Raw genomic sequence first — 14529 nt, 5'->3', positions numbered from 1 at the left:
GATGAGAAACTCAGCTATATTTAAAGCAAAGAACTACAAAACTCTCTACAGGCCCATGTTTAAACAGAAACAAATAGGCTAGGTCAGAAATTCCCAGCCCAGAAAAAATACACCTGTTGAGCTACTTGAAACAGTATATAAATCAAGTGGTACTTGCAGAATCACACACTTCAAAAACAAACAAAAAACAGAGTGCTACAACTCAAGGGAATATATAGGCTTAACACACCTGGGCCAAATCAGGGCCAATCAGTCACACATACACCTGACACTGCATTGTGTTACCTCCCCACACTCAGAGGGTGCTTCTGAATTGCAAAGTGCCAATCTGACAGAAGACAGTCCCCGACTGAAAAGTCTGCACTCCATAAAAGCCACAGTTCAGTATGACCAGTGTGAGCTCCATCACAGGTGATAGTGACTTTGGGTGGCTGTAGCTCAGTCTGTAGAGACTTGGGTTGGGAACCACATTTGGAAAGTGGTTTTGATTGCTGGAGCGGTGACAGTTCACTTCACTAGTACTGCACAGATTCCCTTGAGCAAGGCACAGGAGCCCTAGCTGCTCAGCCCTTCACTCTGACATCTCTCCATTAGTGCATGGCCATAGGATCCTGTATCTGCATGTGTGAGTATTCCTGTTCTATGTGTTTGTAGTATGTCCAATGACAGAGTGAAAAAAATTGACTGCCTTTAGTTGTACCAGATAGAAAACTATAGATACCAAAGCAGCTTGTTGTAAACACTGTAAAAATGTTTTTTTTCTGATGGTTAATGACTCACTTTTTGAGACAGCAAATCAAGGGGTGTCCAACTGCCTTAAAACCAGCTACCTTATCTGGTCCAAAAAAATCCAGACCATTCAGGACCAGAATCTAAACCTAGAGGGAGGAAAAACTGGCTGCTGCATTGTCAAAGAAGCCAGCACTTCAACATAGCATGTTTCCTTAATGTCTGATGATACAGTAAGGTCATTTTATGATTTAATTAAATATATACCTTACATATTGCTCCTTTAATAGGTGTTCTTTGGGCTGGTTACAGTATTGGTAAGTCATCTCAAATTTAACTCAAACGGTTTTTAGTTTTCCTCTGTGTCCTCTTTGAGCAGGGTGAGTTCTTTCACCATCCAACCGACAGGCAGGAAACAAAAACAACACACGGCATACCAGCTCACCATGGAGACATCTTCACCATCTGCTGTCGTCACAGAGGGCGCCACTGGTTCCCATTAGACCCAGACTGTTCAACATCATCACCTTTGATGACGATGTTTGTCTTCTTGGGCTGTTTGGTTGGTGTAAATTCGGGGAAATGATCACACCAGCGGAGTTGTTGTACACAAAAGCTGGTGTCCCATGACAACTTTTGACTGCTCATTTGTTTAAGAGTCATCCAGGAATTTTGGCTAAGTACATGGCATTGTAAGAATCACACATTCACATATATTAGGACCATTTCTCAATGGCTAATTTCTCATTCTATCTAATAGTAAACAGAGTGCATCTTCATTTTCATAAAGACTCAGTCAGTCAGAAAAGAGCTGGAAGAATTGGCAGCTGCTGATTCTGGATTCAAGCTGAATTTAATGCCTGTCTGTAATTTATAACCTCAATAAAAGGCTCAGTTTAGTATTTTTTTGCCAGGGCTGATGTGCTCTAAGAAGAAGGAATCCCTAGCTGCTGATAGAAATAAATGAATTCAAGTAGAACTTCTTTCCAAAACTAAAAAGGAAAACTCTTCGACCTGCATGCAGAAAAAACTAAAACATTGCCTTTAAAATAAAGTTACTTCATTTCAATAGGTGTTACATTGCATGTTAGATATTAAAATATGGCTTACTATTAGGCATGAGCAAAACAGAAATTAAAATTGTATGCAATCGAAGCAGCTTTAAGGTCACTCTATTGACTGGTTCCCGAATTGAGGTCCTGGCCCTCCCAAGGGGGCGCACAAGATCTCAGGAGGGGGTTTACAAGGCTGTATCTGCTCTGACGTTGACAAAAATGAAACTTAAAAACTAAAATCCTGATAATGCACTAACTGGATAGTTGATACAAACTTTGGAACTATTCTGTAGAGATTTTATAAATTAAAACTTTTAAGATGAATGACCATATCATTTTCATTTTTTTTTCTGATTGGGTCTTTGGTGTCCCAGTTTTCTAATACAATTACGAGTATATAAAAAAAGGTCAAGAACCCCTGCTCTAAATAGTATTTTAGAGCACATTATATTTTGGGGATGTTGAGCTTTAACTTCTCTTATAATCAGAGGCGCGGCATGTCAACAGGCATGGCAGCCAACCGCTTGGGGGCTTCAGACCAGTAGGGGGCCCCTGAGGGCTGACAAACCATAGCAGTGGCCCAAAATGAGCAAATTTTGCAATGACAGTCGGAAACCTCTCTAAGGGGGCCCCATCTAACAGCACTCACTCTTGTTGCACTGATAAGAGTTGCATGCACTATTGCCGTAAAAACCAATGTTTGTCAATGAAAGTCACCATATGAAAAGGAATCGTCCGTCTATAAGAGAGAAAAAAGAAACAGGAAAGACAAGGAGTAAGTGTCGGGACACCGGCAGACATGATTTTGAAGAACGCTGGTTGGGCCCCCAATTGATTTTCGCCAAGGGCCCCAACAGAGTCTAGAATCGCCACTGCTTATAATTAATGGTTTACTTAATGAACTTGTGCAAATGAGTAAACAAAATTGTCAAGAGGGAGAACAACTCAATAAAGAGAGAGCTTTCATGGTAACATCATGGCTAAGACCAGCCACCTGGTGTTTTTTTCTGAGCGCCACCTTCTTTTTTTCAATTGCAGGAGCTTTAAGTTGTAAACTTTCAATGCTTTTTTTAGTTGTCGATGTAATTATTAGAGTTTTCATTAGTTTGACCTGTTCCAGTTCAGCTCGTGCTAACCAGTAGCTGCAGACGGTCGTCTTTAACTCCATGACAACCTGGTGACTGTGAAGGCATCAATCATGACTCATTTCCAAAGTAATACCACTGAACTCATTTGACACAGAGATGTTTACCCTCGATAGAGAGAAAATAGAGCCTGAGGTGGAAGGATCTTTTGACATCACAGTGAGGGGGCTTCATAAATCTGATATCTTGGCAGCCTGCGGTGCTGCGATGCTCCACAGCGGTTTGATTTGGCCGGGAACCCAGACTGGAAGTTACAGGTGTCTTCCAGCCTCACGGAGAGCCGTGATTTTCAGCATGGCCTCGACAGAGGAACAGGAAGTATGTCGGAAATCAACGAGGCCTCAGTGAGCAGTGGAAGTTGGCTACGGAGGAGGAAATCCCCCAAACCCTCTAAAGGAATTGGTCCAAAGGTTCCTCTTTACCACAATGTGGGATAATAACAGATGTCTGAGTGTAAAATGTTATTGGCGCAAAAAAATGAGTGGAACATGACTCATCCTCTTGAAGAGTGTCACAGCTCACACCTTTATAGATGGAAGTCAACATTTCCACAAAGGATCCTGTTTAGACTGAGAGCTCACAGCAGAGTAAACACTGTGACGTCAGCGCTGATTCTAAGGACTACAACTGCCTTCATGTTCAGGACCTCTTCTACTATTTCTACGTAAGACTCGCCACTTAAATATTTTTTACATGTCCCACCTTAAAGATTTATTTTCCCACCTAGTATCCTGCACACTACTGTCATAAACCATTTAAATTCTTCAATAGAGAAAACTAGTCTTTAATAATCACCATGACTGACTGATTCTATTACCTGCTTAATTTAGTTTAGTTTGGTTTATTAGGATCCCTATTAGCTGAAGCCTTGCTGCAGCTATTCTTCTTGTGGTCCTCAACAAGCTGACAACTTAAGATCAACATAACAGTAATGAACAGGATGTCATTTAATATAACAACCACATAATATTAGAAAACTTAAGGGACATGACAAAACATCAACACAGTAACACACTAAGTACATCTTCTGGCAGCAGAATTTAGACCATGTTTTACTTCAGTGACATCAGTAAATAACAGTGATAAACAATAATCTCTGGTGTTGAAAGTTAAGCCAATGTGGAGGTTTTGCAGTTCCTAAATCGTCCACTTGAGGCTGGTTCCAAAAGACATGGAAGTCCCATACACACCCCCATATTAAAATGTTTGTTTTAACAACAGAAATAAACATGTATACTGCCAGGTACAAAAAATGATTTTGGTCTTAATTGTAAATGTCCTTATTGGCACACACTGTATTACTCACTCATTCTGATTTTCTGATGGCAGCGAGTTGTGCATGGTTAGGGACGTGACAGATCTGACTGCAAGCTGCCGTGTTGTAGCGGTTTGTCAGGAGGCTTAAGGCCCGCCTCAGCTCCAGCTCTTTGCCTGTCATAAGGTTGACCGAAAGTTTGATAGAGTAAGCATTTCCTATTTGCCAACCGCCATGGACCAGCTTCAGAAACCGATGGGTGACGTCACTCACGCTTCGTCCATAATCATTATCAGTCTGTGGTAACAGCCAGTGTTGGGTTGTCCATTGACCAATTGATGGTACAAAAGAATAATGGCAAACTAACTACTAATTAACCATTAGTGATGATATCCAAAAATCCATGCAGGCATAATTGTCACTTACGACCATACCACCCTGAACACGCCCAATCTCGGGGCTAAACAGAGTCGGGCCTGTTTGGTATTTAGATGTGAAAACCCATGGGAATACCAGGCACTTTAAGCACAGAGCAGTTAAACTAACAAGTTGAAAAACTACTATAGTTGCGTATAATAAAAGCTGCAATACTATGTATCATACATTTGTTTTAAATGTATAAAATGTGATGGAGAGGTAGAAAAATAGCTTTAAAAAATGTTAAATGAATGTTACAGCGGTGCTGATATGAGTATTTAGTATCATAAGTTTTCCCTCCAGAGGTCACATCAGTACAGCAAAAATACAGACATGAATAAAAATACAAGATAAGACACAAGTACACAAAAAGCCATGTAAACAAGGTAATTTCTTTTATTTCACACCTAAATCAACCGATTAATTTTTGTATGATGGAAATAAATTGAGAGTAAAGTAAACGGCAAACTCCAGTCTTCGTCAAGAAGCTTAAAACTCGCCTCAGCTCCAGCTCTCAGTCTGTAGTTAGGCTGACTGAAAGTTAAACTGAGACAGGATTTCCAGCATGGCGGCTGAAGGTTGCTGCCAATGAGCCTTTAGAGCCCCCTGCTGTAACAGATGGCTGACGTCACTCAGACTTCCTCCATTAATATTTACAGTCTATGGTTTAAAGTATAGACATTAAACTGAATATAAATATATGATGTAAATCACAAGTTATGGTCGTATGTATACTCTGCACTGATAATTAGTATTCACTTTGAAGAAGTGTCTAATGTTTTCTATATTTATTTTTTGCTTGTACTGTTTATTTAGATTTAATCCAAATAAACCTTTCAGTTAAAAAAAACAAAATCCAATATATAGGCCGATACCTACACATTTTTCCTCTAAGGTGAGTTTGTAATTAGTCCTCGAGAAACTTTAAACTTGTGGTAAACTTGACCCTGAATTTTTGATACCACAGTGCTATAGTTTTCATATACTTCCACAGACATATTGTATATATCACAGCATCAGACAGAAAATAAATAAGAAGTATACAATGAAAAAAACAAGGGAAGTTGTTATGAGATTTGTCCGTGCAGTTGTGATAGAAACTTCAGATGGAGATGGAATAGGGGCTTGCTCCGTCCACTCCACACATGTACCTGGTATTGCAGTACTTCCAGGAACGGTGCACCCCCCTTTTTAGGGGCGGCAGTAGCTCAGTCTGTAGGGACTTGGGTTGGGAACCGAAGGGTTTGTGTGCATGTGTGTATATTTCAGCCTATGTGTGTGTTGCATGACTACAGAGTGTAAAAACTGAAATTTCCCCTTGCGGGGATCAATAAAAGTTCATCTTAATCTTAATCTTAATCTTCATAAACAAGGAGACACATTAAAAACCTTCAGTGTCTGCTGCTTGAAACATTACAGGACACTGCCCTCTAGTGGACGTCAGCTGGAAGTACAGCACAGTGACAGGATTATGGTCCGACTTCAATCCGTATTATTTACTTCAGCAGCGCCCTTACTGCCCTTAATGTGACATGAGGGATTCACATGAAAAAGAATGATAGACTTATAGCTTTTGTATTTATTTACATTTCTTTGACATATATGTAAAAAGACTACATTTCTTTTAGCCATGTAGTAGCCTATATGCATGTATGTAACATACCAGATAACAATACATTCTGTATTTCTACTCACTTTTTTGCAGATTATGCAAAATTCTGAGAGAGAAACTTCAACATCGTTTTCTGTCTGTAAAGATTACTAAATTATTATTTGTATTTTGTAAAAAAAAAAAGGCCTGTTTTTGGAAGGACTGTACAGTTTAATTATGCGTTGTATGAACACAATGAAATGTGATAAATTCAATGTACTTGCGTCCATTGTATTTCAAACTGATAATTCTTTGAAAAATTGTAGTGCAAATGGTTGGATAAATTTCATGAGTGACAAAAAGTTACATTTTTGATTAATATGAAAAAAGGTCTAAAGTTTATTAATATGTTGGTTTAAACATAGTTTTAGAGAAGGATTGTAGTAGCAATAATACATGTGGGCATCACCTCCTGCATGAAGTTGGATCATAATGTTTTGCAGTTATTTTCCCAATACTCGCCAATTTCCATTTATTTCTTCCTATTCATTCATTTTCACTGTCATCTAATTCATTTTCCCGAAATTACATCAAAATCATAAAATTGAAAATTGAAAATGAATTGATGGTCTTTCTGTAAACTGAATTCCTTCCGGGAGTAAATATGTTCCATCAATGATCATGGAAATCAATCTAGAAACCTCTCCACATCTTTGTCTAGCTTTAACTGTGGGGGACTCTGTACTCTTGCTTTTATTGCTGCTAAAAAAATGTATTGCTGTTAATTGGAAGGAGCCCTCCCCACCAACACTGTCTCAATGGAGGTGCAGAGCTGTCAAGTTGTGTCCCACTTGATAACCTGTATTACAAAATGAGAGGAAATCTGGTGATACATGAAAAAAACATGGACACTCTATTCGTGTACTTCATAAAGAACAACCCATAATTGAACTTGGTATGGTAACAATGTTATCTACTGTCAGTGATTAATTTAGTGGTACACTTTATGTCTACGGGGACATCTAGTGGGGAAGAGACACTTTTGTCAAGTGATGTATCTGGAGAGCTGATTGAAAATTGAATAACACTTATTGTTGTTGTTTTTTACTAGCCTATTAATTGTTTGTTTTTGTTTATATGTATTCCTCGCATGGTTTTGTTGGTCTTGTCAATTTTGTTCTGTTTGTATGAGAGCATTGCACACACACAGCACTGATCCTCACTCTGCAGGCCGGAGACTGGGAGAGGGCATGGTCCTCTGTTATCTGTGGTAGAGAGAATACTTTGCAAATTGACTTCATGGAAAAAAAATAAAAATCTTTTACTTAAAAAAAAAATGAATTGATGTTTTGTATATTTTTCTATATGTTATGTATTTTGTACCCGTGGTATGTTTGATGATAAATAAATAAATAACTTAAAATTATAATAATTATCATAATAAGCTATTGTTGAACAGTTTAAAAGAGGAGTAGAGATCTACATGGATGTAAACTATTACACAAGTACCCCATAACTTGTATTTAAAGCTCTCTTACAACATTAATAGCTCACACACGTTCAGTTTTGGCCAATGGGGGGCTAGAGGGATGCGAACGTGAATATTAACCATAGACTGTAAATATTAAGGAGCCAATATAAACTCATAAATCATCTTGACTTCGGACACGCCCCCTGTTCTCCTATTGGCTGCTCCGCTCTTCATCTGCTGCGCCCCCCCCCCCCCTCCCTTCAGTAATTTAAATAGCCCCTTGCGCAATTTGATGAATAGTGTCGCTGTCAAAAGCGTCAGAAACAGATGAAGAGTCGTTAAGCGACAGACAGCTGTGAGAGAGCAGAGGGAGAGGTGCTGCGTCATGTCTACTTCTCACGGCTACATGTAGTTATTGTTTATCCGCGGAGGCGTGCCGTCCTAACCCGGGTTAATGTCAGCCGTGTTCTGGAGAACTATGGAGTCCACAACATGTCAAGTCTGAGCGCGGGTTTACAACTCTAATCCTGTCGAGATTCTTGTGAATATATTTCTTCCATCTTTTCAAACTTCAACGCAGGAGGGACACCTTTGGCTCGTGAAGGTAACGTCTCTTCTTTTTCCTGTTTTTCCCATCCGCGCGCGCGTTTCACAATTTAAACCGGCATCACCTAACTTAAAACTTAACCTCATAAAAAGAAAAACCCTAAGATTATCCCCCTTTATATGTAATCTTAAATTTAAATAAAGAAAAGTGTACTTTTATTCTGCTGTTTATTAAAATTTAAATCGTATCGAGGTTCCTGGCATTCTTCCAAAAGTGCCAAAATCAAAAACACATCGCAGGATTGCATATGCATATAACATTCAATCCATTTCCAATTGTTCAACACTACTTTTAAAATCAATAATAATATTATCTTAAAAGTACTAAATATCGAGGGATAAAGGAATTAAAATATTAACTTGCACGTGCTGCTTACTGTGTACAGGAAGTATGAAACTGAAATTGTCTTACTTGTTGTTAGTAGGCTACATTACCTGTGTTTAACCTGTTACAGCTCCAACAGTAACACTGATATCAATCATTAACTGTCATGCTGAAGCTATGGAGGTATGTCTGGGCCAGAGGAGATGACTTTTGTGTGTTTATCTTACTTCAGATAAGATTAGAAAACTTTACTAATCCCCAGCAGGAGAAACTCATTTGCTACCTGGTCAATTCAAACACACAGCAAACAATGAGGACAGCACAGTCACAATACACAACAAGTAAATAAATAAATAACAAACACCATTGAAATAAATATAATAATAATTTTCAGCCATGAATTCAGACACAGCTAAAAATGTTCATTAAAAATATGATCATTATTGCAAAGTAAATATTAAAAAATGGAAATCAAAATAAGCTTCTTCTGCACACAAAAGTCAGTTCAAGACTCATATCAGACATTTTCCAAGATGAAGAAATCTGAGTGTAAAAATGTTGCCTTTAACAGGTGATTAATTGTAAGAGGTTAAAAACCTGTGTCATTTGTTAAACCTGTTTTCTTTGTGTCAAAGGAGTATTCTGAGGGCATCATGGTGAACAGCCAGGCGTCGGGCGTACCACCGGCCCCTAGGTCGTGTGCAGGATGTGGGGGGAAGATTGCAGACCGCTTCCTTCTCTTCTCCATGGAACGCTACTGGCACACGCGCTGCCTCAAGTGCTCTTGCTGCCAAGCCCAGCTGGGGGACATTGGCACCACCTGCTACAGCAAAGGGGGCATGATTCTGTGTCGGAGCGACTACATCAGGTGAGAGGCAGGAAGAGGCAGGGAGGAAGCTGCTGGTTTCAGATTGGGAGGCTGTACACACTGAGCAATCTGTGTTTTCTGTGTTTGCAGACTGTTCGGGCACAGCGGGGCGTGCAGCGCCTGCGGCCAGTCGATCCCAGCCAACGAAATGGTGATGAGGGCACAGGGAAATGTTTACCACCTCAAGGTAAATCCCCAGATCTGACATCAGCACACTTTGTCTCCCGCTGCTTGTTTGACAGGAACATCTGGGATTTGTTGGGGGAGAGACAGCGAAATGGGAATGTGTGTCCCCTCTATGTGTCAGGAGAGAACAGAAATGTGCCCTCCATCTTTTTTCTTCTCCTACGTTAGCTGCTTTACTTTGAAGGAGGCCAATTTTTAAGGGACACTTTTGGTTTTTAAGTGCTTATTTATCCAACAACGTTTAATTTTATTTTGATGGTGACTTTGCTCAGTAAACTACAGTTCCCCGGATTCGATCAACACCTGACCCTTTGTCTATTTTCTTCTTCTGCAGTGTTTCAGCTGTGCCACCTGTAGAAACAGGCTGATGCCTGGCGATCGCTTCCATTACATCAACGGTAACATCTTCTGTGAGCACGACAGACCCGGCGCTGCCTTGCTCAGCAGCCACCTGCCTCCACTTCAGAGCAGCTCTGTCCTGACAGACCAGAAGGTGAATTAAAGGGTTTCTGATCGGACAATACAGAAAACATCTTTGGATACAGCAGAGCATTAATTCTCCTGACATGAACATTGCTGTAGTATAATGGGATTCATAAATTTATAGGGGAAAATGGCTGCAAAACACAAAAATGCAAAATTGGTACTTGTAAATATGTGATAAAAATCTGATCAGCTATTTTCATAATGTGCCTGACGGCGTCAAAGAAGTCCAAAAAATAACAGTTTAAAGAGTCGGTGAGAAACACATGAAGAGACGACATACAAAGACACAAAAGGCCATCGTTGAATATAACAAATACTTTTAATCAAGTAGAATTTATTGGTAGTAGTTTGAAGTTTGTAATTTAACCTGTAGATAATTTATTTAACTTCACTATGTTTTCCTGAAAACATAAATCACTATTAACTTTACAAATTCAAATTGATATCCAAACATTGAGATCAAAATAAGATTTAAACTTTTTCACTCCAGCTCGACTTTCTACAACACAATACTGCTTTACATGTTAACGCATCAGTATTAATGAAATATTACAGCTCCTAGCCATTAAACCTTTTATTTGAGCTTATATAGCACTTTTCTAATGTCCTGATTACTCAAAGCGTTTTTACACCTACACATTCACACCCTGATGGTAGAGGCTGCTATGTAAAGCCACTGACGAAGCAGTAGGAGCAATTTGGGGCTAAGTGTCTTGCCCAAGGACACATCGGACATGTGGCTGAAGTAGCAGGGGATCGAACCCCTGACCAATGTGCCCACTGCTCCATTTGATTTGACATGTTGTTAAAATTTGTTCACCTAAACATGATTTTGAATGCAAAATATTTTTTAATTCAATAGCACTTTTCTTGACGAGGTTACAGAGTATAGATATTTATACTTTGAATACATCATTTAACAACATACCTCTTGTGCCTGTTGTTTAATAAAAGTATGTTGTTTTTTTACTTCAACTTAACAGAAATCTTCACTCGTCAACTACTGAAGAATGTATGCTTTTCAAAACCCAAGACTTTGAAGAACAAATCTGGAAAATGTACTTTGACAAGCTATTACAGAAATCATAGTGTCCGTTACAATCAGTGTTTTTATTTGTCTTCAAACTGAAGACACAAGTTAGAAATGAACATAAACTTGAAATGTTTTGACCTTGAATCTAACTATTCCCTCTCTTTACTTACAGGTATGCTGAGCAGCAGGTGTCCTGTGTTTCCCTTCACTTCTCTTCAGTGCAACTTTTCCTCTCCTGCTTCTGTCGCCATGATGTGGACCCTCATCATCACAGTGCCTCTCTTTCTCCAGAGAGGATGCAGCTTCTCACCTACGACATCCCGTCAGTCACCATATCAGAGATCCTATATACGGCTTATAAAGTCACGTTTTTGTTGTGTTCTGTTGAAGTTGTCTGTGCATCATGCAGAGACTTGCAGACTATGTGGACTATACTGGCAACAAGGCTCATTCAGGACTAAGACAAACATGGAGGAGAACAATGAAGATGAACGCCTGCGCCAACTGGAAGAGGAAACAAAAAGGCGCTTGAGTGAACGTTTGATGGACTGCTGTAAAAAGACTGTCACAGCTTTGCTAATGCCATGTGAGCATCTGTGCTTTTAATGAACTCTTGATCTCTTGTAAATGTTGTACCTGATATACACGCTGAGGATTGGATATAAAAATGATGAAGTGTACAGTATGCAGGGACAGAAGTGTAATCTGAAAACTGCACTAGAATATTATTTTAAAGTCTGTAGGAAAACAAAATGTTTCTGTCACCTGTAACGCCCTGCACAAAACAACAGAAGCCACCCAGTCAAGTTTTTCTCTTCTGTAGAGGTTTATCAGATGCCTGTTCAGTGTGTGAAAAAATGTGGAGTAAAAAAAAAAAACCTATTAAAACGTTTTTCCCGTTACAGCTGAGCCGAGGTCATTTTGAAGCCCCTTAGCGGCATTAGAGAGACGTTGTATTGCATGGTACCTACTAGCATGGTGGATGTGACTGTCTCCCTCACTCCGTTTAGCCCTGTATGGTGAAAACATGCCTGATTACCCAGAGGAATGGAATTAGGGGGCTTGAGCTCTGACCATTTACAGAAGCAATTAAACATGAGCCGTGTATCTGTGCTGCTGGAGCTCCTGGGAGGCTGAACTTGGGGCATATCCCGTGGCTGACTGGCTCGGTGGCTGCCTGCCTCTAATAAAGCCTAATCTGAAAGCAGGCTAATTAAAGGGGAGTGGCCCCTTCTACATCCAGGGCATTTGAAACAATCTGATGTATTTACTGTTTACCATGTTCCAATTAAAGCTCCCACACAGCCTGATTTGTTTCCCATCACAGCTCTTTGTTCTCCGCCACTCTCTGCACCGCTTCTGAAAATTATTTTCCTAAGCTGCATCTAATTTGCTCTAACTCGATGCCTTTTTAATGCTTTGTAAAAACTTAAGAGTCTCTGCATACCATCGCAGGTTTGGAGTTAATCTTGGTGGTGAAGTACGCAGAGTGCAGGAAGCTCGAGATATTATCTGCTCTACTTTCACCCCTTGCCTGGGAGCATGGCAGCCATCAAACTCGCACCTTAATGCGCTTAGCTATTTCAAAACGTCCCACTTGTCATGGTAGGTGCTGATACTGCATCAATTATTTATTCCACGTCTGATCAAGAAGCGTCACGCAAATTCATTAACGTATGCAAATGATCACAATTACAATTATCTTTGTATCGTGATGATGAAGAAATAAAACCTCGGCACATTCCCGAATCCCTCAGCACCACAAGTTACACTTTGCATTCAAACTAATCAAGCCTCATCTGCCTTTTGCTAATTAGCCGGAACGTTTTCAGATGCCAATTAGCAGGTCTCATGAAAAGGCTCTTTGCCATGAGGCGTTGTCTTTTATCAGAGCTTCTGCAGGTGTGTGGCTCACCATGTAGCTTGTGTCATAGGAAAGTGTTTATTCCCGCTAATTAATCATATTAACACATGCAGATGAGTGTAATTGCCTGAGCTCCTCCACCTCACACTGTGTGAAGACACATGATGATGCCAGGGTATTTTTATATGCTTATGATGAAGAGAAAGAAAGCTTCCTTCTTACCCCGACACTCCTGTGATATTGATCCAAGATGGCTGCCTTCCTTCAGCCCAGTTCTTCTCTGATGCTGATCCGCCGGTCGGTCAGCCAGAAGCTCACATGGATTCGGACAATGTGCTGGCTAACACATCTCTGCGACCATCCAGTTTGCTTTGTGTCACCAGATGTGAACAGCGGGAGAATTCAGGTCTCAGTTTGATTGACAACAGTGAAGGTTTCTCAAATGGAGTATAGTCTACCTGAACTGTCACAGTTTTAACTCTAATTTTTTACCCTTTCTTTGATGCTAAATTCTCTTTGCTTTGTTTTCTGGTGCAAAATTTATCATATTCCTTAGGGGAAGATATTATATAATGTAATGGATGCAAGCTGTTTAATGCCCTGCCCCTGAATGATCAGCAACAAATAAACACAACTGATCGCTGAAACAATACATTGGTTGAAACATATTGCAGCTAACATTTATATTCAACTCCATACTTGCTGACATTGCTGTTAGCTAGTGTAACACTATTAGCTTGACGCTATGCTAATGGGCATTACTTGTCAAATTAAGCAGAGCACTGGTTATTATTCTTCTGCATACAGCGACACTTAAAAATAAATGTAACACATGCCTCCTAATCTGAATCCTGTCATACTTGTTTTTCCACTTGTGTTTGGTTTTACATGATTCATAATTGAGAGCACATAAGGAAGTCATTTGGAAGACTAGAAGCAACACTCAACATGGAAATTACAATAATGGGAACAAGTTGTAAACACTGTGTTTGACGCACATTTGCAGTGGTGATTCTGAAGTCTGTTTTGGAACTATAGGGAAAAATCCAAAGGAGAGTCCCCCAAACAGCATTCATCAACATGATGTTGTAAATAAACTGACACCAACAAAAAAAGATTCCCAAAGTTCACTATAGAAACCATGTTTATTTCTGTAAGATTGTGCATGACCAATGATTATGAACTGTTTATACTGTAACTACTAGCTCACGTTCTGTCAGCCTGCTAAGCTAGCTAGTCGACTGCCAATGATCAAACCCTGACTCGACTAACAGTGTTGGACACATTAGACTGATGATGACACTAGACAAGCTCAATAACGTTAAATGTCAAAGAACATAAAAACCCTAACCCTAGTAATGCTTGTGGAAGTTATGATATTCCAGTGACTCTCCTACTTTGTAAAGGCTAGACCATCAGCGTCATTCATTCATTTATTAAAGTAATCGTCATCATCTGTTCATGTACCGCTGTCTTGCTTTCTGTTGTTGAGCAGCAC

The 14529-nt window shown here is 39.7% G+C and overlaps 1 protein-coding gene across 1 annotated transcript; it reads left to right on the top strand.

The window, feature by feature from the left end:
- The first annotated feature begins 7957 nt into the window (after positions 1–7957).
- si:dkey-90l8.3 (LIM domain transcription factor LMO4.1) lies at positions 7958–12477 on the top strand. The gene is made up of 5 exons (XM_020645460.3): positions 7958–8267; positions 9230–9462; positions 9553–9649; positions 9983–10141; positions 11340–12477. Exons 2-5 carry the CDS (start codon positions 9248–9250, stop codon positions 11346–11348), a joined length of 480 nt encoding a protein of 159 aa, XP_020501116.1. The 5' UTR covers positions 7958–8267; positions 9230–9247; the 3' UTR covers positions 11349–12477.
- The last annotated feature ends 2052 nt before the right edge of the window (positions 12478–14529 follow it).

Source organism: Labrus bergylta, chromosome 2 (assembly GCF_963930695.1).
Source record: "Labrus bergylta chromosome 2, fLabBer1.1, whole genome shotgun sequence".
NCBI lineage: Eukaryota > Metazoa > Chordata > Actinopteri > Labriformes > Labridae > Labrus > Labrus bergylta.
Note: the sequence above shows the minus strand (reverse complement) of the source record. Positions and strands in the feature narration are given on the sequence as shown.